Source organism: Pollachius pollachius (genome assembly GCF_949987615.1).
Source record: "Pollachius pollachius genome assembly, chromosome: 17".
In the NCBI taxonomy this organism is placed as follows: Eukaryota; Metazoa; Chordata; class Actinopteri; order Gadiformes; family Gadidae; genus Pollachius; species Pollachius pollachius.
In genome coordinates, this window is record NC_136950.1 from 14546183 (window position 1) to 14573351 (window position 27169).

General features: G+C 47.0%; 1 protein-coding gene across 14 annotated transcripts in view; it reads left to right on the plus strand.

Annotated features, from left to right (window-relative positions):
- relch (RAB11 binding and LisH domain, coiled-coil and HEAT repeat containing) overlaps positions 1 to 27169 on the plus strand; it is a 38275-nt gene that overhangs the window by 4205 nt on the left and 6901 nt on the right. The window contains exons 2-28 of one of the 14 annotated variants that reach the window (XM_079754410.1): positions 1425 to 1514; positions 4253 to 4324; positions 4489 to 4544; positions 4657 to 4770; positions 5762 to 5956; positions 6378 to 6472; positions 7468 to 7582; positions 8052 to 8203; positions 8788 to 8863; positions 9217 to 9312; positions 10010 to 10033; positions 13232 to 13345; positions 14323 to 14435; positions 15193 to 15283; positions 16709 to 16780; positions 17077 to 17217; positions 17436 to 17606; positions 18013 to 18178; positions 19184 to 19340; positions 19977 to 20100; positions 20338 to 20386; positions 20834 to 20913; positions 21286 to 21392; positions 21975 to 22074; positions 23713 to 23795; positions 26449 to 26512; positions 26803 to 26941. In XM_079754410.1, the coding sequence (XP_079610536.1) occupies positions 1425 to 1514; positions 4253 to 4324; positions 4489 to 4544; positions 4657 to 4770; positions 5762 to 5956; positions 6378 to 6472; positions 7468 to 7582; positions 8052 to 8203; positions 8788 to 8863; positions 9217 to 9312; positions 10010 to 10033; positions 13232 to 13345; positions 14323 to 14435; positions 15193 to 15283; positions 16709 to 16780; positions 17077 to 17217; positions 17436 to 17606; positions 18013 to 18178; positions 19184 to 19340; positions 19977 to 20100; positions 20338 to 20386; positions 20834 to 20913; positions 21286 to 21392; positions 21975 to 22074; positions 23713 to 23795; positions 26449 to 26512; positions 26803 to 26941 (2856 nt within the window). Of the gene's footprint in view, positions 1 to 1424; positions 1515 to 4252; positions 4325 to 4488; positions 4545 to 4656; positions 4771 to 5761; positions 5957 to 6377; positions 6473 to 7467; positions 7583 to 8051; positions 8204 to 8787; positions 8864 to 9216; positions 9313 to 10009; positions 10034 to 13231; positions 13346 to 14322; positions 14436 to 15192; positions 15284 to 16708; positions 16781 to 17076; positions 17218 to 17435; positions 17607 to 18009; positions 18179 to 19183; positions 19341 to 19976; positions 20101 to 20337; positions 20387 to 20833; positions 20914 to 21285; positions 21393 to 21974; positions 22075 to 22517; positions 25069 to 25114; positions 25198 to 26448; positions 26513 to 26802; positions 26942 to 27169 lie in introns of those variants that run through there. The other 13 variants (XM_079754415.1, XM_079754418.1, XM_079754416.1 and 10 more) reach the window with 13 other exon arrangements.

Consider the following 27169-nt stretch of genomic DNA (forward strand, 5'->3'; position numbering starts at 1 on the left):
TACACGGCACGCTGTATGAATACAGATTGATGCTCTAGCAGAGAGAGAGGGATTGAGGGAAAGAGACTGAGATGGAGTGATGGAGAGCAACAGAGGACAAGAAAAAGCGAGATAGAGTCGGATAGTCAGAGGAAGAGATAGAGACGAGGGGAGAAATGCAGCGAGGGAGGGAGTGGGAGGGGACCAAGGGGAAGGAAGAGTGTCTGTGTTCTCTGTTGTGCCCTGCAGGTGTGCATTAAAGGGCTGACTGTCTGAAATGTCAGACCTGTCTCGGTGCCCTAGACTATCGCTGCCAGCGGGACGCAAATCCCAAAGGTCTGCCTCCACGAAAATGCACGCTTTCTTTTTGCTGTGTCTCCCTCCATCATGCCTCGAGTTGCTGTTTTTGTTTCTCCCTTCCCTGTCCCATTTGTAGCCTATGAGCACACGACAAAACCACACTATAGGGCTTTCATGTTGTGCTCACTGCGCTCAGTGTCCCCTGAGTAAACACATCTGACGGGACTGTTCTATGTTGCCGGGGTCGGTGAGAGTTGGTTCATTATTGTGACGGATTAATCTGTCTACTTATTTACAAAAAGATGTGGCAATGTTCATACACCAATTGAAATGCATGATCCATCTTGTTGAATTCAGAAATTATGTATGCATCAATCCTAATACGATTGTCAATACGATTGTCGGTTATTAAGTTATAGTCGGTCGTTGTGATTATGAGAACAATGGGGGGATGGCGTCACATTGTTTGTAGGGCTATACATGCTTCATTCTGACTTGTTGTGCCTCAAAGCACACTTAAGCCAACCCCACCCAGTAATGTAATGAAATAAACTAAATTAACATTGAGTAGCTAGGTCAGCAGCTAATGATGTCAGCACACAAGAGGATACACACACACACACACACACACACACACACACACACACACACACACACACACACACACACACACACACACACACACACACTCTTTTTCTTTGACCCTTTTTTTTTTGCAGATCAAGCACTAATAACTAATAATAATTTAAATATGCACCTCATGCACACCTGTAAACCTAGCACAGTGAGGTGCTATCCTCAACTTGACCTTTTTATTTATAGCGTAATCTGAGAGCGAATATCCCTCTTATTTGTCTTAAAACTGGAGCAGACAGACAAGGGAGGAAAGCTAACACCTTGTAGCTTATCTCTCAGGGTTGTCCAGTTCAGTTGAAATAGGAGTACAGGACAGCTAATGCAGCCGCTGTGTGTATTGTTTCGCATCGAACAGATAAACAATGAACTTTTAGGATTGTAATATCATTGTCTTTGCGTTGTCCTTCAAAGCTTTGAAGTTATATTGTGTGTTAATGAGTTTGCTCCATCAGAGGCTGATCTACTGTGTCTTATGTTCTTCCAACTCTCCTCCTGTCCTGTCTGTTCAGATCGGGCGGGCAGCATCAGCACGTTAGACTCTTTGGACTTCGCCCGCTACTCGGACGACGGGAATCGCGAGACGGACGAACGGGTGACAGGTAAGTCCAGCAGAGTGGCGTCCCACCCGTCGGCCCCCCACCTGTCCCCGCCCACTTCCGTCCTGGGAGGGAGGGGGGGGGGGAATGCGTTACAGCGAAACCAAAATAAAACATAAGTGTTTCAAAGAGCGATGTCAAAAAGAGCGTTGAAAGTGCTGAGGATGTCATGTCGCGACCTTATTACCCCATGGCCTTGATCTTGATAAGCGCAGCGCTAGTACCAGGGATTATCTTTTCAACTCACAGTATCAAAGTCAACTGAAGAACTTCTGACTCCAAACATTGATAAAGATCGTTTTAGTAGGTCATACCAGTTATCTCAATGGCTCACATGGCTCGGTACAAGCAAGATTTTTATAGCTTCGGACATTTTGTTTGTCTCAAAAGCCTCTCGGCTATTACTGCAACACAGTAGATGAGTTTGTACCGTTAACACAATTCCGACCTGACACCCCCCCCATCAACACCTCCCCCACACCCCCTTATTTCCACACACACACTCACCTTCCCCGCTAAAGTCAGGGGGTATTTTTGGTACGGGTGTCATCCACTCCCCCCGGCTGGGAATTTAGCGAGGCGCGTCCACCCAGGATCTTCGGCTGGCGTCGTGACACACCAATAAGCACAGGCTCAGGCTAGATGAACGCATTACCAACTCGCAGACACACGCCGCCACAAAGAGTCGTCAAGAACACACACACACCTCGTTGTGCACAGGGACATTTGGGCCTGTTAAGATGCGATCCGCGTCAATCGAGGAACATCTAGATTGGATTTATTTATGTTCTATATCAGAAAAAACATAAATTCCCCTGGGTGAGCTGGAACCTGAATTTATCTGCATGAATTCATCTTTTTTCTAAGGGACATTTTAATAAAAAATAATTATATAATATATTTTTCGTGTGACTTATTGTCATTTATTGTTTACTCCATGTAGATCAACAACCCTTGAATGTAAACCACTCATTGAACGTGGTTGAGCAACGTAAACGTTTCAATGCATTTTATTGGTTTATCTTGGCCTCTCCAATATGGCGGAGACGTTGATGTACAACCCAAAGGACCATGCGGCGTTTATGCAATACGGGTGTAATTGTGGTTGGAACACAGGTGTACTTCATGACATTAATTATGAGCACTGGCATGTCTACAGACCCATAATTAACCTAATGAGCTGCAGCTGTTTCCCTCCCGGCCGTCGGCCCTCAGTGATTAATCTTTTACTAGAGAAAGTGCATTACAGCGGATAGAGTATATCAAATATGCTTGGTATGAATCTCAATAAACCCCTAAGGTGAAGTTAATCTAATGGAGTGGGCCTTAAATCATTCATTATAAAGTTAATACAGCAGTAGCGACTCCAATGCCAAAGCAAGGGCTCTTGAGAAAAGTGGTGATGTGGAGACGAGATTGTGTCTACCTTCCTCCTCACCAGCGGAAATGTTTCTGGTGTTTCTCCTGAAGTTATTCTACACACACGCCATCCCTTCTCCGAATCTGGCACCTTCTCCCCAAAACAACCTCCTCCTCCTCCTCCCCCTCCACCACCTCCTCCCCTCCCCTCTGTTCCCTGGTCTCCCTTGTCAAAATGTCCGCCCCCCCGGCTGTCTGATTCTGGGTTTTCTATCTTTCCTCTGACGTTGATCAAACTCCCAGTGAAATGATCCTGGACAAGTCACACCATCCAAGACTAGCTGTCGCTTTATTTGGTTTTTGTGTTTTCTTTGTTTTGCTTCATTTATTTCCCCAACTTTTTTTTTAATCTTGTTTTGATTCAGTTTGATTGGTTTTATTGTTCTATTTAGTTGCCCTTCGCATCGTGTGCACTCTTGTACTGCCGGTAACGACATTGCTGTAATGTATTTTATTTTATTAATTTTTTACTAAATATGTAAATTGCCATTCTTGTACAATGAGCGATATAGCCTTCAATTTAGAGCATGAATCACTGTCAAGTTTCACTTTAATGGCAGAACTTCAGTGCACAAATATGCAACTTATTTCTGCTGTGTCCCATTGCTTAAAAAACTAAACCTAACTCCCCATGCGCTTTTTTGTTTATATTCTTAGCAGTTACACATGCAGCGATACTATACGTGAAACGCTGGTTTAACGTATAGCAAATAAAAGTTTTTTCAAAATCTTGATCAATTTATTGATTAACACCCCCAATTGGCATTTTCTGAGGAACATCTAATTGTTTGTTAAACACAATTTTATTATTGAAATTGTATCATAGTTTAACCTTACACAATTGCATGAGTTAGTGACTTGAAACCAAATTATGAACTAATAATTGACTGGAAAACCAATAAATCCATTGTCAGACATCTTCTAGGGGCCGGTTGCTTAGAGTGTTTGCGCATATATTCGGATGTTCAATGAAACATTGTTCACAAAACAAATGTAATCTAAATCAGTTTTGTGATGTGTAAATGAGATCAGTGTTCTGTTTTTGAGATGCGCCTCACAGTGCGGTTTTGACACAAAATAATTGCTCTTGTCATCTTTGACTTAGCCGGTGTAATCTGCTGCATGTGTTTTTCACAGCCATGGATTGCATGCCTTTTTTGTTGGTTTCGTGACTCTTCAACTTTTTAGTGTGATTGTTTTCAACCTCGTACCGCCATCTTTTGTGTTTTGTTGTTTATTTCATTTTCATTTTTACCTTTTTAATTCCTGACATCGGTTGGATGCACTTCCTGTGTGTGTGTGTGTTGTCACTTCCTGTCCAGTGCTGGAGTTTGAGCTACGGAAAGCAAAGGAGACCATTCAGGCCCTGCGCGCCAACTTGACTCAGGCAGCAGGTGTGGCGTACTTTAAACTTCTTCCAAATCTCAACCTCCTGTTTTCTTTCCCTCATTTATTTCTTGTGTTTCTGAGAGAAGTGTCTCTACATTGCTGCTTGACCTCCTTCAAATGATTTAAATACTACTGCCATCATGTCCTCGTCTTTTCTATTCTATTTTAGAAAGTGAACTGACCTCACAGGAAAGGAAAAAACACAAGTCTAGTGTTGAGTTCCAGGTAAAGTACATGGCAATATAAGAACAAAGCACTAGATCCCAAGTGTCACTGTTGATCATGGAGGGCCATGGACCAAAAGTGTGCCAATCTGTCTCTCCCTCTTCATCCTCAGGACCCAATCCGACAGCTGGAGAAACGAGCCTTAAACTTCCTTGTCAATGAGTATTTGTTAAGGAACGAATACAAACTTGCTTCCATCACCTTCTCCGATGAAAACGATGACCAGGTACTGTTTCTTTAAAAAACAAAAATAAGCTTACATTTTACCTACCGATGTCGGGATCGCAGAGTCGCTCACCAGCTTCCGCAAAAGACTCAAAACTCACCTGTTCAGAGTTCACCTCGACTCTGCATAGAAACCAATGCACAGCCACCATTGAATGTTGTACGTCCTGGCACTTGTACATTGCACTTATTCAAGGTACTTAATTGTGTAGCATCTACGGTAGCTGCTATCATTGCTTTACACGGGGAATGGGTTAGCCTAGCGATTGTAATACTTGCACTTGGTTCTATGAACATCTTTACTGTACAGACAGCGATATATTGTTTCACTTCTTATGACAAATGTACTTATTGTAACAAATGCACTTATTGTAAGTCGCTTTGGATAAAAGCATCTGCTAAATGCCCTAAATGTAAATGTAAATGTACTTGAATTGGCTTCTTGTTTAAAGATGCTAAAGGACTTCAAGTTGAAAAGCTCTGTCAGAACCAAATAAAGCTAAAACTGCTGACAGAAAACTTTTTGATAGCCACTATATGAAGTAGAGTTCATTACGTTTTTCCCGAAACACAATTGTGTAACTAGAGCCACCTGTGTTTGTCCTACGATGATACCTCTGTTAAAAAGGGTTTTCAGGCCTCGTACATCAGAACGCATCAATCTTGTAGTAATTGTAGGCTAATCAAAATGTTGTTTTGCCACATCTCACATGAAAAGAGCTGTGGCAGTTTCAAACGTAACACTGTCTCTCCATAATGACAAGTAATTACACAAGAAATTCCGAAAAAATGACCCAAACGTTATTACCATCAATAACATTCCTATGCTCCGATGCTTCATAAACGGATGTGGTTGTTGCCACTGTTGATGCCACTACTCACGATGTAAAAGGACCACAAGAAACACAACCTTCCTGAAGTTGTTGTGATGCTGATTGTGTGTGTTTGTGTGTGTGTGTGTGTGTGTGTGTGTGTGGTCCGTGGCCTGGCAGGACTTTGAGCTGTGGGACGACGTGGGTCTCAACATCCCCAAGCCCCCTGACCTGCTGCAGCTCTACAGGAACGGAGGCTCCGTGGCCTCGTCTCCCCGGGAGACGGTGGACGTGGCAGTGAGCATGGAGCTAGGTGATCTGCCAGGGAACTACAACTCCCAGGAGCTGTCAAAGAAGCCCGACCTCATGCAGCAGGTGAGTTAGCCGTCCTTATTGGTCCTTCTACATTCTTCAATTCATAAATCGTATGCATTTTTGATCTTTGACTCCCTGTCGAAATGGATCCGGGTTCAATCCCCGATGTCCCTATCCTACCTGTAGTCATCGTTGAGCTAGATTCCTTTATTCACTGATTCATTCATTGGATTCAAGTCCTCCTACATGACAGGGAAGCCCAAGAGTTGGTTATATGTGTGCATTAAATAACATTGATTTATTCATGTTAGAGGCTAATTACTTTTCATCTACTGAGCATGTTAGCCTTGAGAATATCACAGCCTAAATTGTGTGTGTGTGTGTGTGTGTGTGTGTGTGTGTGTGTGTGTGTGTGTGTGTGTGTGTGTGTGTGTGTGTGTGTGTGTGTGTGTGTGTGTGTGTGTGTGTGTGTGTCCTGCAGCAGCAGACGGAGCTGGTGCAGGAGCTGGAGTACCAGATCGGCCTCCTCAACACTGAGAAGGAGAGCCTGGCTGAGCAGATCAGGAAAATGCACAGGTACGGCGTATATCTTTGTGTTGGCGTGTGACAATTCTCATTTTTCAGGCACATTAGACCCCAGCGCCTTTAATGCTTGCTAATAATTTGCTAGGCTTAGGGTCATTTTTAAAAAGCGGCGGCATGTGGCTCAGGAGGCAGAGTGGGTTGACTGGTCAGCGAAAGGTTGCTAGTTCGTGTGTCGAGGTGTCCCTGAGCAAGACACCTCACCCTAACTGCTCCCGATGAGCTGGCTGTCGTCTTGCATGCTTGACACCACTGTCGGTTTGTGAATGTGTGCATGAATGGGTGAATGTAAATTTCAATGCAATTTTCTCCACCATAATGATAGTGATTTTGCATTAAGAGAGAAGTATATTTCCACTACCTGATCAGTGTGCCAACCTAGCTCCGACTTCATGACGGTTTTGTTCCTCAGTCCCACAAGATGAATGACTTTTCAAAGGAACCGAGCACTGCTGTTGCTATGTTTATACACGGTGCAATTTAGCTCGTTGTTGTGACAATGCATCCAAATAAACCTATTTTAAGCGCAACAGGTTGCGCAAGAGCAGAAACCCTGATTGATGTGCTGGTCAGTGGCGGGGCCGCATAAGAACAACACCGAAACTAAACTAGCCTTAAATGACCACACAAGCTCAACCTTACTCTCCAATTAGAGTGGAAGAACTCCTGAGAAATCACCATCTCCAATGCCACAGCTATTTAGCTGCTGGCTCACTCGTGTGTTTTGACTTGGATTACGCACGTAGCGGTGGAAATTCAGTCTGACTTCTCTCAGCGGAGCCGGTGAGGACCGCTATGTATCAATAAGCAATCTTCACTTTGTGTCTAAACCCACACAGCGCTCTGTGTTTGACAGCAACGACCACAATTTATTTAATTTTATATTCAACTAGAGTAAAGTGAATAGAGTGAGAAGCACTGTGTAATTAGAGTTTAGTTGTGTTTGGTCAAATGTCTCTGAAGTCGTCTTCCATTCTCTTCCACCACAGTGAGATTCAGACCCTGAAGAGGTGCGTTTCGTCCCCGCCGTCGGCCTCCCTAGACCTGGGCGGCTGCCCAACATCTGGCCCTTCCTCCACCGACTCATCGGATCTCCCGTCCACGGTATATGTGAAGTAGCGTCATTGAGGGAGTATCATGTTGCTGTCAATAGGACTGCAACTACCGATTCTTTTTTTTTATAGTCGATTACTATAACGATTTGCTTTTTGAATAATCAAAGAATCATTTAGTCTATGAAAATGTTTGAAATAATAAAAAATGCCATCACAAGTTACCAGAGCCCAAAGTGATGTCTTAAGTGTGCTTGCTTTGTCTGACAGGCAGCCAAGAAACGCTAAACTATATATTTTCTAATGATCCATAAACCAAATATTTGAATTGAACTGCAACATTAACCAGCAAATGTTTTCTAATTGTTTTACATTAATGGCTTGAACGAAAAATCGATTGATCAAAATTATATTCTTAACTAGAATACAAACTAATGCTTGTTCGGATGTTTTCCTGATTAATATTGTGTTGTATACTCTAATGGTTAATTGTCGCTAACTAAAGCTACCTCCACCCTCAGCGGCCGCTGGATAACGGCCAGTACCTGGACATCCGGGGTGGGTCAACGGCTGAGGACAGTGCGGACATGACCCAGAGTTCCCCACAGCCCCAAACGCAGTCTCACGGCAAGCTAAAAAGCAGAGGCCCTGTCCATTTTGACCAGCCCAATCGGTGAGTAAAATAATAAATAATACATTTTTGATTCGGCAACGTGTTCGAACCAGGTCCTCTGATATTATATGAGATTCTGATATTTTTACCGCTTGAAAGTCAATACAACTCACAGAGGCTACGAAGGCCCATTTCTATGTAGCGACTATTGACGACCACTAGAGGGCGCTAGGTGACTATTATCATAGCTGATCTGAACGCATTTGCATATTTCCAAGTCATCGAAGATAGAGGAACAGGATATAAGCCTATGCAATGAAGATAATTCTAATCAAAGATAATGAAAAAAAAGTTTTTTAAATAACATTTACAAACGCATAGATGCAAGTCGAGCCACAGATGAAAGCATGGGAACTACACGTGAAACAGCAGTTGTCCGTGCAGCTTCTCGCATGGTGAATTATTAATGCATCGTGATCCATCAAGCTACCAGGGCTCTAGGCAGGTCCAGTCGCCTGAGGGCTGAACAGACTGAGCTGGGGCCCTGGAAATGGTGTTGCAGCCGCTGCCACCACCACCACCACGCCTCATTATTTAGCCCTCCTGTTGTGTTTATGCTGTCTGTCTCCCCCCTCCACCAATAGGAAACTGTCTCCGGCCTTCCAGCAGGCACTGCTGTCCTTCTGCAGAATGTCCTCCGACAGCCGCCTCGGAGCGGAGGTACGACACACACACACACACACACACACACACACACACACACACACACACACACACACACACACACACACACACACACACACACACACACACACACACACAAAGACACACACACACGCCTTGACCCTAGACCAAACAAACTCCAAAAGTGAGGTATTATGCAAATTGTGCATGTGTGTTTTAAACAAAGGAAAGTTAAAAACATGGACACAATTAAAAAGTTTTCGAAAAGTTTTTTGTTTGTACTTTAATGTTTCTCCCCCTCTGTCTGTGTTTTTCTCTGTCCCTCTCTGCCTCTCTCTGTCCCGCCGTCTCTCTGTCTCTCGCCCCCCCCCCCCCCCCCCCCCCCCAAGGTGTCCCGCATCGCGGACAGCGAGGAGAGTGTGATGCTCATGCTTGGCCGCTGCCTCCCCCACATCGTCCCCAACGTGCTCCTGGCCAAGAGAGAGGTAGGACAGGACACGCCGCCCCGACGCCGTCCACTGTCCCCGCCCCCCTCCCCGAAACACCAGCCCCGCCTCCTTCGCCTACACCCCTCCCTCCTCTTCATCAGCGTCACTCTGGGCCTCGTGGCTGCTGTAGTGGTTCAGATACACATGGAGCAGGGGGGGGGGAGGGGGGGGGAGGCATGCAAGTGGGGAGGAAATAGAGGCCGAAATAAAAAAACATTTTTTTTTGTATTTGTTAGTCTACCATGATGTCACCCATGTTGTTGTTTTTTTGTTATGGTTTCCTTTGCAAATTTGTCCGGTCTTGTCTGGCCCTCAGAACAGCCCGCGCAATGTTGCCATATTGTGGGATATCTTAAAACCCTCTCAGACGAGGCTGACGTGCCTCGCGCCCGCAGCAGTCACAAACAGTCCCATGTGTATCTTTACATTTTTTCATTTGTTTTTATTGATTTGATTTGATTATTGATTATTTTTTTCTTCATATTTTTAAATGAATGTTCACAGGCTGTCTGGTTTTCACGGTCTCATCTCTTCTCTCCTTCTTCTACTTCTCTCCTCCACCTCTTTGCTTCTCTCTCGCTTTTTTAAATTATTGTTTCTTCTACTTTGTTTTCATTTTCTTCCACACATTGTTTTTCATTCCCACCGCACTCCATTCTCACGCAACCTTGCGCGTGCCTTTTCCCGCCTGTAGAGAATGGTCGCGCACCTGTGCCAGGTGAGTCCTCTCATGTGCTCATCTGCATGCTATCCCCTCCTCCTCCTCCAGAGTGCCAATATGTCATCACCCTTGTACACAAACAAAACAAAGCGAGTCGCGCTCTCACCGGCTACAACCACTGGCGCATCTTTCCCCTATTGTTACACCGAGTAGCAGTCGATGATATAGTGGTGGGGGACAGCTGTTTGATTTGTGGTTTTAGCCTGTTGAGTTCTGCCTTTCTGCCAGTCCCCCCCCGCCAAACTCTCCTGGGATCCCATTGGTTCCCCGTCCCCATGTGGCTTCTCTTATTGGCCGTCTCTCTGGCACTCTCCCAGCTTACTGAAACGGTATCGCTGTTTATTTTTCAGGTTGTGTTTTTTTAAACACCACTTCGACTTGAATGCCATTATTTTGTCTTAGTACAGTTAAATGTGTGTGTGTGTGGGTGTTTCAAGAGGAGTGCCAGGTTGGACTGGCGAGCGGCCTACCTGCTTTGCATATAACCATGGTTACCTTTTTTTTTCTTTTTTTTAATGCTCCTCTGACAGTTATAAAGAACATGGCATCCCTCCAAAAATCAAGGAAAAACAAACGGAGCAGAAAGAGAGAGAGTGTGAGAGGGGGAAAAAACAACATCTTTAATGGTGTGGACTTTGCGCTGCTTCCGTTAGTCGCTCACATATACACACCGATCATAAACACACCCACACAGACGCACACATACAGACACGTGGTGGTATATAGGTAAGCTCACCAATCTTGTATCTGCTGTCCATTGACCTGCCCTCGGATTTTGAAGAGGCACCTTTGGGTTTGTTTGGATGGACTTCAAACGAACAGACCGGCAATTAAAGAGCTGAAACCCTGGCCTGCCACCTGCTCCACGCTATCTTGAGATCTTCAATCAATCAACAGTCCTCGACTGCACTTTGAGGACCAAAAAAAAAACTTTCCCCTCCACATAAATTTGCATTTGATATGGAGAAGCCCTGACAAAGAAGTTGGGTAAGAAGTTGATATGGCATTGATTAGACTCTCGTCAAACACACACAGATAGTATGATATATATGTGTGTAAGCCCTGTAAAGATCTTATCAGTTAGCCACTTGTTCCAGCAAGAACCTTGACGACAAGTGTTTTTTTTCTATTGTCTATGCACTCACACTCGGACGGGGGGATTCCTAAGACTCTTATAAAGTGCTTTATCGTGAATGTACATAAGCCCATAAGCCGCCATATTGGGGCTTGTGACACAATCACCAATAACAACCGACTTCCCGTTCACTACTGGCTAACGGTTAACGGTTCGGCCAACGACTATATGTCGCATGCGAGGAAAGACCCTCCTAAGAAAGGACTCCACCTGTTGACAGACGTCTGCACACAACTGAGTCACCATCAAAAGTGCTGATAAGTGGCTGCAGGGTTAGCGCAGTGCAGCTGGTGTGCTTTCCCCCCAAGAAACGGTTTTCCTATATGATATTGTAGTTTAATTCCTGGTATCTATTAATGTCAATATTACGCACCAGAAATCATCACAGCGCAATGTAAGAGCCAGCGGTCCCATTGAGAGGGGAGAGGAGGGGTCCTGTTTGTCCCCAGCTATTATTTAGCAACGCCCCCGCGAGACGTACAAGTCTCGCGGGGGCGTTGTATGTTTAATAATGACATACATGTGCGATGTACACTTGCTTCATCGTCCCGAAAATCGAAGGAGTGACCCGCAGTAGTACATGGCGTACAGTTCGCAGCGTTCTCTAGTCACAATAAGGAATACGTGCATTTAAATGGGAGCACTGTGGTAGCAGAGGACCAATCAGAGCTTGAGATAGGTTGTTATACATTTTCATTTTGAGACGTTTCCTTTTTTCAGTTTTTCTGCACCCAATATGATGTGCCTGTTTTGGGATCGTAACATGATGGAAACAGATCAATCGTTGGATCAACGGGGGCGTGTATGATATCAGATCTCTCTGTTACAGATTTAGAGAAAGCATTGTTTGCGTTTTCAGTTCTTTGATAGCTTTAGATTGAATTGGCTCTTTGTGGGTTTCATGTTTTTCATCCCTGTGATTTAGTTTTTGTACTGTTATAATGTTAATCCCATTTGAGGTCAATAGTTAACAATAGCCACTGTTCTGATGCTATTGATCACAAAAGAACACAAATATTTTGATAAGTTGCATATGTCTGTTTGTAGTTACCCATAAATGACGGTTATGGTATTTGAAAATGACATAACTTCGTAACTTCAGCTTCAAATAGAGGATTTTGTGTTAAGGTTGGCTATAATCAGACACAGTTGCCGTCGAAATCGAATAATACGACTGTGTTAAACATTTTCTGAACACACAAGTCATAATTATAGATGAAAAACAAACCAATCACCTTCAAATCGTTCCAAAGGAAGTTGTGTTTGGACAGCGAGTCTCAAAAGAGCAAACAGTTTGCTTTTGGGACAGGATGATGCAGATGTACTGTAAATGAAGGGCCAATTCAGTGCAGTTTTGTGAGAAGACAAAAAGCAATAGAAAATCATTGAAGCTCAGGAAATGGTGATTAACGTGCAAGGGCAACTACCCGTAAGTCAGGGTGATGTTACTTAAAACAACCTATTTTACAATATTTCGTAACTTCAGCTTCGAGTAGAGGATTTCGTGTTAAGGTTGGCTATAATTGGACACACCAAATGGAATAATGCGCCCGTGTTTCACATTTTCTGATTACATAAGTCATAATTATAGAAGGAAAAACAAACCAATCACTTTCAAATCATTTCAAAGGAAACATTTAGACTCAGATTCCCGAAAAGAGCAAACAGTTTGGTTATGAAACAATATGATGCACGTAAATAAAGTGCCAGTTCAGGGCAGATTACAGGTATTTTCGGACTTTGGGCGGTGCTGTGTGGTCCGCGCTTCACCTGCCCACCATGTTTACCCAGGGAACACTCCTGCTGTGTGAATCTGAGGAGCTTCTAGAAGGCCGAGTCAGGCAGGAGTATAGGCCAGGATTAGCCCCGGGGTCAGTGTGGGTACTACTCCCTTCAGATGTGTGTTTTAGACGTTCTTTTTTTTCCTTTTTGTACCGCTGAGTCCTCTGAACGATATTCTGCCGCAACCTGTGGTTTCTTTCAAACTGTGAGCGTTAAAAAATTAAGGCATATTCGGTTATTTGATATTTGAAAAATATTGTTGTTGTTTTTTCACCAAGTATTTCGATGCGTGGACGGATCTGGCTCCCTGCCAAACTTCTCAAAGTCGTTTTGCACTCGGGATCCAAAATGAACAACCATTATTTCCCCCGACCCCTGGCCAACGTGGAGAGGTAGGGGTTCATCCAGCACTAAGTGAGTCATCGCAGGCCCCCTTTTTCTTTCCACTTACCCACAATTCTTTGCATTTATCAAAGCCAACGTCAGGTCTTATTCTCCCTGTGCCAACACTTGGTGGGAAAAATCTGGTATTCTTCCTGGAAAAAAAAAGGGAATGGAAGAAAAAAAGAAAGGAAAACTTGAATTGGGGTATGAGAGGCGGGAATTTGGAGCTGACCACTGTTTGGCCGCGAAGGACCCTGTATCTCTTTCTCTCGCTGTCAGCCCACAAGGTTCACCTGAACTCGGCCTGAACTCTGCAAAGCCCTCAGTGTTTTCATTAGGTGGCGGGAAGCTGTTGCGAATGCATCAGCCCTATATGTGTGTGTGTTTGTGTGTGTCCCGGTGTGTGTGTGTGTGTGTGTGTGTGTCTTTCTGTGCATAACATGTCTTTGTTGTGCTTCGCTCTCTGCTTTAAGTGAGCGTGAATGTGTGCTACGCTAAGCTCCCAGACCTGTCAAACTGTCCAGGGTGAACACACCCCCCCCCACCCACCCCCCCCACACTGTGTTTGCAGACTCCTGTTGTTGAATACAGGCGACGTGTATTCCCCTAGTGTCTCTCTCCTCTCTCTCTTTATGTCTGTCTTTCTGTCTGTCTGTCTGTCTCTCCCTTTTTTCATCTCTCCTTTTTTCTTCTCTCTGTCTCTGTCTCTCTCTCTGTCTCTTTGTCTGTGTGCGTGTGTGTCTGTATGTGTGTCGCTGTCTGTCTGTCCATCTGTCTGTCTCTCTCTCTCTCTCTCTCCATTTTTCTCCTTTCTCTGTCTGTTTCTTTCTTTCTTTCTTTCTTTCTTTCTTTCTTTCTGGGGACTTTTCTCGTAGAAAATATTCCTCAGCCCCCTCCTTTCCCTATCTCTCACCCTGAAAAACAGAGCCCTCCCTAATAATTTGTGTGTGTGTGTGTGGTTCTCTCCCTCCGTCGGGTGGTCCAGGAGCTCATCCCCCTCATCCTGTGCACGGCCTGCCTCCACCCCGAGGCCAGGGAGCGAGACCAGCTCCTCCACATCCTCTTCAACCTCATCAAGAGACCCGACGACGAGCAGAGGTGTGTGGGTGTGCGCACGCCCCTGTCGCGTGCGTCTTTGTATGTGTGTTTCACTTCGTATGTGCTTCAATGCATTAAAGGTCCCATATTATACCTCCAGGTGTGAGTGTGATGAGCCGTTACAAGCCGTTTTGAAAATCAGCCTCTAGTGACATCACAAGTGGGCATGTCTACCTAGATGTGTGTTGGATAGATCAGTCTACAAGCCTACCCAGTGGACTGTAGCAAACATTACTCATCTATCCGTCATACATCCAGGTAGACACGGCCACTTGTGATGTCACTAGAGGCAGATCTTCAAAACGGCTAATCGCACTCATACCTGGTGGTATAATATGGGATCTTTAAACGCATTGTGTGGGCTAAGTTGAAGACCCTAGCTTACCTAAATCATCCCAGAAGTCCATGAATGGATTGATGGATGGATAAGCAGCCGTTCTGAATATCCCATGTGAAAGATTATGATTTGGCTTTAGTCGAGGGGGTATTATGTTAAGAGAAGAAAGCGATGCACATGTTTTTCTGAAAAGTCAGCACTCATTGTGTTCTAATATGAATTCTCATATTCAGCATTGATGCTCCCCACATTTCCCTTTTGTGATCCATTGGAGTACCCCTTCTCACGCACCAAAGCATCGACGTTACTAAGACAACACCTCGTTTCGTATACAGTTCTGACACCCATGACACACACAACATGGCGAGCGTTGACATTGATGTTTCGCGTGCCTTTGTCTCGCGTCCCCCCTCTCCACAGACAGATGATCCTGACGGGATGCGTGGCGTTCGCCCGGCACGTGGGCCCCACGCGCGTGGAAGCAGAGCTCCTGCCCCAGTGTTGGGAACAGGTACTACAGCTCCCCTCCAAGGACAAACCTAACCGTGCCCGAAAAGCAACCTTTCTGAAGGGATTGTGTCATCCACTGCACTCCCAAGAAGTAGAGAAAACTAAACTTTTTTTCTCTAAGCTTTTATTCTACTTTTATTTGGCTCGTTGGAATATCCATTAAACGTTCTGATGGATAATGGCTCAAACCCTCTTCTGCTTGACTTCCTACCGCCCTGCTCTTTAGCAAGATCATGTTTTTTTAAACCGCTGTTTGGTTACAGCTGTAGTCGAAGGCGAAGTTGCCGTGGGCCCTTAACCGGTTTCAGCCGGTCACGACTGGTCTCAACTCGAGTTTGCTTGTAATTTGGGCAAATCTATTAATACGGGTTGCATTCTCCTGTTGCATGCATGAAAAACGAAACGCGACAGATGTTGAGTCTAATAACAGGATTGGTAGGGAATACAACCATAACTACTATTTGTTTATGTCTTGTGTTTGCCCCCCTCCTGCCAGCATGCTTTTTTATATCGGTCTCGCTTGACATGGTCAAAGTACTCAGGAGTATTGTGATGAGACTTCTGAGTGTTGATACTTGGTGTGCGTGGGGGGGGGGGGGGGGGGGAGTGTGTGTGTTTGTGATTACGCGTGCCTGTTTGCACATCCATGCCCCGAGAATGTTTTCAATGATCAAGGCTGATTCTTGTTGTCGCCATCGTGTCCTCGTCCTAGATTTGATTATTCTTTTGTGGAAGGAACCAAAAAACAGCAGTTATTGCAACACACACACACACATATGTTATTATTCCTCCCATCCCAGTGGCCTGAACCAAACAAAGATGATGGATGTGATTGACGCTACCTCAACGAGGGTTCATATTCCGGACTCTTACCTCACCTCCTCTGTCGTGTCCCTGACCGTTTGATGGCGTGTTGTGTGTGTGTGTGTGTGTGTGTGTGTGTGTGTGTGTGTGTGTGTGTGTGTGTGTGTGTGTGTGTCTTTCTATTTTTTTCTGGGTGCCACCTGGGTCACCTCATAATACTCCTTTTTATGACAAACACATTGTGCCGCCATGGCAACGGCAGCTGCCTGCGGTCTGGGTGTCTGCGAGCCGTCCTGCCCAGAAGGACAAATAGCCGTCCCCGCAGGGTCAGACGCTTGATTACAGCGCCGAGTTGTGGCTTCCATCTCCTTGCCTCTCTCCTCCCCTCTTCCCATTCCCGGGCCCAGTGTTTATCCACTTTCTGCTGCCCTCATTTGGCTTTCACTTTCTCACCAGCCCGTTCTTACTCTCTCTCTCCCTCCCTCTCTCTCCCTCTCTCTGTGTGTGTCTCGCTATCTCTGTCTGTCTGTCTGTCTGTCTGTCTGTCTGTGTCTCTCTCTCTCTCTCTCTCTCGCTCTCTCTCTCTCTCTCTCTCTCTCTCCCCCTCCCTCCCTCCCTGCAGATCAACCACAAGTACCCAGAGAGGAGGCTGCTGGTGGCAGAGTCTTGTGGGGCCTTAGCACCGTACTTGCCTGTAAGAGACTCCCAAGAACTTCTGCACATCATTCTGCTCCACAAATACACACAATGCCCTCGATTGATTAGATGATAGACCAGGGAAGATTGCTAAACTTGTATGATTTGTGTGTGTGCTTTCTTGTGTGTTTTCTTGCATTTGTTTGTATGTTTCTGACTGTGTGTGTGTGTGTGTGTGTGTGTGTGTGTGTGTGTGTGTGTTGTGTGTGTTTTTTCTCATGTATGTCTGTGTGGGTTTCTGATTGTGTGTGTCCGTGTATATCTTCTCATGCGTGTATGTGTGCATGCGTGCAGAAAGAGATCCGCAGCTCCCTGGTGCTGTCCATGCTGCAGCAGATGCTGGCGGAGGACAAGGCGGACATGGTGCGGGAGGCAGTGGTCAGGAGCCTGGGCGTCATCATGGCCTACATCGACGATCCCGACAAGTACTCCCAGGTCTGCGTGCGTACGTGTGTCTGTGTCTGTGTATGTCTGTGTGTGTGTGTGTGTCTGTGTGTGTGTCAGTGTTTGTGTCCGTGTGTCAATGTGTGTGTGTGTGTGTGTGTCTTAATGGAAACGTGCATAAGCCAGTGTATATCCGGACGGGCCAGATGTTTGTTTGAAGCGTGTTTTGAGTGTGTGTGTGTGTGTGTGTGTGTGTGTCCCTCTCTCAGGGCCTGGAGCTCATGCTGCTGTCCCTGGCCGACCCCTCTGAGAGGGTGGTGAGTGCCACCCACCAGGTCTTCATCCCCGCCTTCGCCGCCTGGACCACCGAGTTGGGCATCCTGCACACCACCCTCATCCCTTCCCTTCTCACGCGCATCGAGAAGCTGCTGCTGGTGGGTGTGAGTGTGAGTGTGTGTGTGTGCGTGTACGTCTTTGCGTGTGTTTTAGCCACATCACGACCCAAGCTGCAGTTGAACCCACGCCTGTATATATCATGTCGATAAAGAGTATTTGATGAAATGTACAGTGGGCCCGTTCAAGCGTATTGTGTACATGTTGAGAACGATAGTTATTGTTTTTTGCATATCATTTTTGAAAGTTTTTTGATATTGTCCACCTTCAGCCTCAGTGTCATTTCAAACACATAGCAAATCGATCCAATCCATGTTGAATAGTCTGCTTTGAGTACATGTCTGGCCTCAAACAGAAAAACTCGTTAAAAAAAAACCAAGGCCTTATGTGGCTGATTATCATCTTGTGTGCGACGGTAATCTCGCTGAATCCGTCCTCTTCCTCCCTCAGCAGGGCGAGCACGGCCTGGACGAACACAAGCTGCACATGTACCTGTCGGCCCTGCAGTCGCTGATCCCGCCGCTGTTTGCGGTGGTTCTGCAGAACGCGCCGTTCACCAGCAGAGCCAAGCTGCACGGAGACGTCCCCGCCATAGAGGGTACCGCCAGCGCAAGCATGCGTAGGGTCATACAGTCGCACGCATCGTCGGAACTATGCCCGAGATTACAAATAATCAGTCAAAAAACGCAGGGGTTGACAGTTAAATCCCTCCCTACAGATGTTAAATCGATGAGCGTTTCACAATCTCGGAATGAATCATTCTGATTCCTCCATTGGGAATTCTATTTTTCTTCTACTGTGAATACAGTCCTCTGTACGATGACTCAGGGAATGGTTGAGCGCCCACTGATCCAGGATCAGTATCTGAAAGCACTCGCGGAAGCGTTGGGTTCTGTGGCTCAAATCCACCTGGCTTTATCTCCCACGACATCTCCCACACTTGTTTGTCTTGTCAACCTTCATGTACGATGCATGCTCACGCTCGATTGTCGTGTTCCTTTACCTCCTCCACCACCTCCTTTCGCCCCCCTCACCCCTCTCCTCTCTCCCCTCTCCCCTCTCTCCTCTTCCCCCTCTGCCCTCTCCTCGTCTTCCTCTCCTCTCTCCCCTCCCCTCTATCCTCTTCTCCCTCCCCTCCTCTCCCTCTCCCCTCTCCCCTCCTCTCCCTCTCCCCTCTCCCCTCCTCTCTCCTCTTCTTCCTCTCCTCTATCTTCTTCTTCCTCTCCCCTCTCCTCTTCTCCCTCTCCTCTCTCCTCTTCCCCCTCTCCCCTCTCCTCTTCTTCCTCTCCCCTCTCCTCTTCTCCATCTCCTCTCTCCTCTTCCCCCTCTCCCCTCCCCTCTCCTCTTCTTCCGCTCCTCTCTCCTCTTCCCCTCTCCCCTCCCCTCTCCTCTTCCCCTCTCCCCTCCCCTCTCCTCTTCTTCCTCTCCTCTATCCTCTTCTTCCTCTCCCCTCTTCTCCCTCTCCTCTCCCCTCTCCTCTCCCTCTCCCCTCCCCTCTCCTCTCCTTCCTCTATCCTCTTCTTCCTCTGCCCTCTCCCCTCTCCCCGCTCCCCCCTCCCCTCCTCTCCCTCACCCTCTCCCTCTCCCCTCTCCCCTCTCCCTCTCCCCTCTCCCCCCTCCCCAGTGACGCGGTTCCCCCGGCCAGCCTCCCCCCTGCAGGACGTGGCCACCATCGTGGGCAGCCGGGAGACGGTCAGCGTGCTGCTGGCCCTCTACGACCACCAGCTGGAGCACGAGGGCACCACGGGCTGGGACAGCCTGCTCTGGGTGGTCAACCAGCTGTGAGTGTCCCTCGGACACACACACACACACACACAGACACAGACATACACACACACACACAGACACACAGACACACACACACACAGACACACAGAAACACACACAGACACACACAGACACAGACATACACACACACACACACAGACACACAGGCACACAGACACACAGACACACAGGCACACAGACACACAGACACAGGCACACAGACACACAGACACACAGACACAGACACACACACAGACACACATACACACATACACACAGACACACACACACAGACACACATACACACACACACACACACACACACAGACACACACACACACACACACACACACACACACACACACACACACACACACACACACACACACACACACAATAAATTAAATGACATGGAAAAAAACTAACATTTACAAGGAACAGTAGTTCTTCACAATGGCAGTGGGGAAAAGAGCTACTGTAATAATATTTTAATAATCAAGAACATCAGTTACCCTTCACGTGAACTATTAAGTTTTATTTATATGTGGATTTTAAATAGTGCTGATACTGAATTGACTGTCTGTCAGAAGCCAGAACAGCTTGGACACAGGCCAATAGACTTATCTCTCCTTCCTGTGTCCTTCCCATAGTCTTCCCCAGCTCATCGAGATCGTGGGGCGCATCAATGTGACCTCATCCACCTGCGTCCACGAGTTCTCCCGCTTTTTCTGGCGCTTGTGTCGGACCTTCGGGAAGATCTTCACCAACACTAAGGTAAGGCTTGGCACCTGCTTCCCTGAACATTGGAACAGAAATCTTAGATGTATATTGTGGGAAATTGTGAATTTATGTAATGTGTGGACATTATTAATGGACATTTATAATAGTTTGGAAGTTCTCTGATAATCATCAAATCTTCCATAAAACTTAAGTAATGGAGGGTATAAGTACTGAAATGATTTGGTATCCTTCAAAGTTTGATCTTCCAGATGTGTTTTCTCAACCTTTCAGGTTAAACCACAGTTTCAAGAGATCCTCAGGCTTTCTGAAGAGAATGTTGGTAAGTGCACTATATGAGTCCCACACACTCTCACGCACAAGCACACACTCACACACGCAAGCACAAACCACTTGCATACATACAAAGACACAATAATGCTTGTACATGACTTGTGTGTGTGAAATCGACACTGGTGGGCCAGCATTGTTGACAACAAAGTATTTTGAGTCCTCTATGGGTGTTCCCCTTTCCTGTCTCGTTCCAGGCGAGGTTCTGGTAAAAGACTCTCTGCTGCCAAGGGATCAGCATGCTGCTCTTGTGGCCGGGCGAATCAAATGGCTTTAAGGCAGCCTCGCTTTCAAATGCATATGGGGGATCATTGTAGGAATTTCGAAATTAAAGTCTTATCTTCAACTGCCGGGACCACGAAAAAAAAACTTCAGATTATGTTTCATCCTTAATTTGTTCATATCTGTTTATTTAATTTTCTTTGTATTCTTTTCTCAGACGCGTCAACAGGAAACGGGATTCTGACCAAGGCCACCGTCCCCATCTACGCCACGGGAGTACTCACGTGTTACAACCAGGTCTGAGTGCTAAACACACGCTAAACACACGCTGAACACACGCTGAACACACGCTAAACACACGCTAAACACACGCTAAACACACGCTGAACACACGCTGAACACACGCTGAACACACGCTGAACACACGCTAAACACACGCTAAACACACGCTAAACACACGCTAAACACACAACGCAAAACTCAATGAAATACTGGTAGATCTTCTGTGGATGGCTCATTAAAAGCGTTGAAAGAGCAGCGGAGCCAGTCCATTTTGGGCTAAACATGCCAAATATACTTGACTCTGTGAAACTTTGCGTCTCCGAGTGTTAGCGTAGCTCGCTGTGTTAGCGTAGCTCGCTGTGCTACCGCGGTGTGTCCGGTTCACAGGAGGAGGACCGCAAGCTCCTGGTGGGCTTCCTGGAGGACGTCATGACCACCCTGTCCCTGTCCCACGCCCCGCTGGACAGCCTCAAGGCCTCCTTCGTAGAGCTGGGGTGAGCCACACACACACAGGCAGACAGACACCTTTCTTAAGAATCACTCCGACAGTATTATTACAGTACTACGAATATTATACCTTTATTCATTTTTATTGAATGCAGACAGTCACTCGGGATGAAATGATTATGTTAATCTCTCTCTCTGTGTGTCTCTCTGTTTTTTCTGTCTCTGTGTCTGTCTGTTTGTCTGTCTGTGTGTCTCTATCTCGCTCTCTGTCTATCTTTATGTGTCTCTCTCTGGCCCTCTCTCTCTGTTTGTCTCTGTATCTTCCTGTCTGTATGTGCCTCTCTCTCTCTGGCCTTCTGTCGCTCTCTCTCTGGCCTTCTCTCTCTCGCTCGCTCGCTCCCACTCTCTCTCTCTCCCTCTGTCTCTATCTGTCCCTCTCTCTCTCTGTCTCTCGCTCTCTCTCTCGCTCTCTCTCTCTCTCTCCCCCCTCTGTCCCTCTCTCTCTCTGTCTCTCGCTCTCTCTCTCTCTCTCTCTCCCCCCTCTGTCCCTCTCTCTCTCTGTCTCTCGCTCTCTCTCTCTCTCTCTCTCTCTCTCTCTCTCTCTCTCTCTCTCTCTCTCTCTCTCTCAGGGCTAACCCAGCCTACCATGAGCTGCTGCTGACCGTTCTCTGGTACGGGGTCGTCCACACCTCGGCCCTGGTCCGGTGTACCGCCGCGCGCATGTTTGAGGTACCACATGCACACACACACACACATGCACGCATGTTTGAGGTACCACACACGCACATGCATGCGCTTACACACACACACAGATACACCCACGCACACATATGCTCAAGGTACCCCACACACACAATTAGACCCAACACATTGATCATGATTCTGCAGCTGTAATACAGTTTGAAATTAACCAACATTGACATTGTGATGCATCCATTTATTGTTCCTTGATCTGGGGACGATGCTAGGCATTGCTAAGATCCACATGGTTAGCCCTGATTATTTAAGTCTTACTCCATTTTGTCCATACTGCTTTTTAATGAAATTCTTTTCCGTCATGTGTTTTTGTGATTAAAAATAAGATAGCGATAAATGTAACTGAATGCATATGATCGTAAAGCCTAATAATATACAAATGAAAAACATCTTTTTTTTCCTTTTCTATGTGCTAGCTCTGCCTGCTATCGCTGCTTTTTAACATGTTGTTGATGATGAGCATCTGTCTGCCCGCGTTACATGTGGTTACAAACCGCTTTCCCCCCCTGATGTCCCGATGTGCACCCTGGTTCCACTTCTACCAACTAAAGCCTGCCTCCTTTTTCTGATTGGCCCTCCCCTAAATTTCCAAATAGGCCTAAATCTTCTTCAGAGAGAACGTGAACCTTCACAGGCTCACGGTGTGTGTCCGGGTGTAGAAAATGGAACCGGTTCCTGTGTTAAACAAACCCCACCCTAGTGTTAAAGAGGAGTGACGGTGGCGTACTCTTGTTCTTGTATTTAAAGTAAACCCCCCCCCCCCCCTCCCTTCCCCCTCCTCTCCTCGCACTCCACACCTTCCACTCTCCATCTGTATAGTGGCGGCTACATGTGGGTTGACCATGGGGGGGCCTTCCTGCCACACATTCCAGGTCATAGCCCCTGGCGTAAAGGCTTAGTTATGGTTCCAAGTCGGTGCAAAGCAAGGGGGTTTACGGACCAATTACGTCCTTGCGGACCCTTCTTGCGTCCACCGCAAGGGAATGACGTGCACCTCCAAAAAATTGAATCCTTGGGTCAAGGCGACGCAGCAAGGGCTGTGATTGGTCCGCTAACTAAAACCCGACGCAGAACCAACACAGGTTCACGACTGCGTCCTCATTGCGTTGTGTCGACGTGGAACCATAACTAAGCCTTAAGTCCTTGGTGTCGCTGTTAACACAAAGACATTGTTGGCGACCCGGGATTGGAGTCTGTGGCAGCAGCGTCCCGCTTCATGTTCACCGGCCACCATGTTGCATCATTTGTGAAGTATAGCCATTTGCTGATCATCTGTGTCTGTGTATGAGTGTGTGTGTTTGTGTGGGCGTGCGTGTGTGTGATTGTGTGTGTACACACTCCTGCTTGATACATGTGACGCCATACCGTGCCTTGCTGCTACAAAATCTTGTCATTGTTTATCACTTTCTTCCGTTTTTTTGTTCTTTTTTTTGTGTTCTTTTTCCTCCCCCCCTGCCCCCTCTCCCCTCTCCCTTCTTCTGTTATTCTTTTTTTTGGTTTTGTTTCTCTCTCTCTCTCTCTCCTTATCTGTCGGCGGCGCATCGCTCGCTCTTGCCCCAATGCCCCGCCCACCTCTGTGACATCACGGATGGCTCTGTCCAATCCGCTCAGCTGCTGGTGAAGGGGGTGAATGAGACGCTGGTTGCTCAGAGAGTGGTGCCGGCTCTCATCACTCTGTCCTCCGACCCGGAAATGTAAGTGGAAACCACGGCGATCGACGTCAACAACCAACCCCCACGATAAAAAATTGACGACGGGAAAAAAAATCAAAACAACCACGCCGCACCTCTTCTCTTCTCCCCCTTCTCCCCTCCGCTGTTGGGGCCGCCCCGTCGAGAAAATTGCCATGGCAACGCGCGACCTCACCTCCCGTGTTGCATAGAGACGCCACAAGGCCATGGATCACTGACTGAGATGACGCCATCGCCGATTTTTAAGGGGAACCACAGCTTAGCATCATGCTAACGTTCACAAAAGCTCATGATGCCAACTTAGCATGATCCACGCTAGTCGATGCTAATGCTAGCACGTCTCTGGGCACGGGGCTCGGAGGGCTACTGCAGTTCCCACTGGCGGTCGAAACCAAGTCATCCAAGTGGTCGGCGATTTGCGTCGTGGTCTCGGGAGGTTTTGGTCGTGTGTGGTCCCCCATTGTCGTCGCTCTCCTCCTAAACTAACTCACTAACACGCACGCATGCATGAGTCTGCGACGTGAGCACCGTCAGTCCTTGTCGTGGCTTCGTGGTCCGTCCGATGTGACACTTGTGCGCCCGCAAGTTCGCTTCGCTGCTCGAGTGCATGCTCATCTGTGAGTCCTCCTCCTCCTCCTCTCCTCTCTGTCCCCACCCCCACTCCTTCTTTAACAGGGACCTCCTCTTTTTTTAGCCATCGTTAAACTATTGGTGGTCAGCTGTGTTCAACCTCTCTCCACTGTCTCCCTCCCTCTCTCTCTCTCTCTCTCTCCCACTCACTGTCTGTGTGTCTGTATGTCGTCATACTGCAACCTATCCACATCCTTTTTATGGTCAATCTATCTCTGTATCCCATTTCCCCCCTTTTCCCTCTTCTGTGTCCTTCTCTCTCTCTCTTTTTGTCCCTCTCTCTTTCTTACTCTTGCTCTCACTTTCTGTCTCTCTCTTACTTTCTGTCTCTCTCTCTCACATTCTGTCCCTAACTGTCTGTCTGTCGGTGTGTTTCTACCTCCTGCTCTTGTCTCTCTCTCCTCTCTCCACTCTCTCTCTTTTCTCTCTCCTCTCTCTATCTCCTCTCTCTCTATTGTCTCTCTTCTCTCTCCACTCTCTCTCTCTCTCTCTCTCTCTCTCTCTTCTCTCTTTTCTCTTTTCTCTTTTCTCTTCTCTCTTTCTCTCTCTACTCTCTCTATTCTCTCTTCTCTCCATTCTCTCTCTCTCTCTCTCTCTCTCTCTCTCTCTCTCTCTCTCTCTCTCTCTCTCTCTCTCTCTCTCTCTCTCTCTCTCTCGCTCATCCTCCCTCCTGCGTTGTGATGGGTTTGCAGTTGATTCTCCGAGGCATGAGCGAAGCGTTAGTTGACCGCCGGGCCGCCCCGGCCCTCATAACGCTGTGCAGCGGTCCCGAATTGTGAGTCACCCCTACCCCCCCACCCTTATCCCCCCCCCCCGACCAGCAGAACAGCACCCTCCTCCAGCTCTTCTTCTTCTCCTACTTCTTCTACCTGACAGTGCTGTTTGGACGGAAATGCCTCCCATCCCCCCCTCCCCCCTCCTCCTCCCTCCTCCTCCTCCTCCTCCTCCTCATCCCACACTCATGTCGCACACAAACACACACAACACACAAACGTCCATCACCAACCCATTTCCAAGAGGAGCATCACAGCTCTGTCGTACACTCACAGACCACCTAGCAGCTAACGCTAGATGAAGATAGTGATGTGCCCCAACCGGTCGAGTACAGCGGAGAGTTGAGAGTGGAGCTTGATCGTGTTATGAGGGTCCTGTACCTCACAAAGGGTGGTGTCAGAAGCCAGCCCCAGCTGTAGAACCTTCAAAGATGTGTTTATAAATCGGATGTGCTTGTATACTTGTGAATGTAGGTCATACAGCGCACTTCATCCACTTCCGGTCTCAAAACCTTTAAATGTAAGAAATTGATTAAATAAATGAAAACACAGACATATATTATTTATTGAATTAAATCAAAGAAATAAAACCCATTCAATTATTTCCCATGACAGCGATAATCTATATCTAATCTTTTCCTCTTTTATCTAAATCTGCGTTTAGTACTAGAATCAAAACTATTAGAGTTCAAGGTGCAGAGAATAAATAGAAAGACAGCTGGCCTGTCTGATGTAATAATCCCCTCTCATATCCCTTCCCGTCTCCAACCCCCCACCCTCCAACACCACCCGCCCCGGCCCCTACTGACAATGGAATGACAATCTACATAATCCGTTAACATAGTGTAATTGAGCTGTGATGTTGAATATGTGTTGGATGATTTGTTATTTGATGCCATCTCTGGTAACGCACTTGCTCTGCGGGTTCTAAGAGCTGTTGATTTAAATACGCAGGAAATCGTGACGTTGTTCATCGATGGATGCTACAAAGCGTTAACATTTTGTTGGTCGATGAGGCTTGCTCAGAGCACAACGGAAAAAAAGCATTAAGTCTGTTCAACCAGTTCAAATATGATTAAATTTCCCAAGAACGATTTACAAAAGAAAATAAGAAAGGAAAACACACACATTATCAATTTGGGTGGCCAACAGCTATAGAGCTCCTGCAGAAGATAAAGTGAGCGTGCGGTTTTGCACATTAGCCGTGCGTACAAGGGACTGACTGACTTGTGTGGGAACGCTTTGCTCCTCAGCTCCGTCCGAATTTCCACCATCCCTGCCTTCGGAACCATCATGGAGACGGTCACGCAGAAAGAGGTAGGCAGCGCCGCCTCGACACATGCCCGCCTCCCAGTCGCCCACCTTACAAATCCCTGCGTGCTCTTTGGTTAGGGACGTATCTAAAGCGACTTGCAGACGCGTGTGATTAAGGTGCATCGCCTGGGATGGGCATCTTATCCGGCTCTAGGGTGCCTAAAGGTTAGGCTGGGGATCGAACCCAGTATCTTTTTGGTTGGGAGTCCGAGCAGCCTAACCTGTATACTATCCTGTGTATTACTTACTGTACTTTATTGTGTGTCCGTGTGTGCGCGCGTGTGTGCCGCTAGCTGCTAGAGCGTGTGAAGATGCAGCTGGAGTCCTTCCTGGAGGATCCCCAGTACCAGGACCAGCACTCCCTGCACATGGAGATCATTCGGACCTTCGGCCGCGTGGGCCCCAACGCAGAGCCGCGTTTCAGAGACGAGTGTGAGTACTGACGCACGCGAGGCGCTGCAGACGCCTTCGTCCGGAGGGACTCTGTTTTTCATCCGAAGGCTTGCCATTAGGCAGCGGGGCGTCTCGCCCTGGGACTGCCTACAGGTCAGGGAGCCGACATGGGGGGATCGAACGCAGAGGGTCAGAATGTCTATAGCCTCTGCACAATCCAGCTCACCCCCAATAACTTCAAGATGACCCACACACTGTTATGGTGAT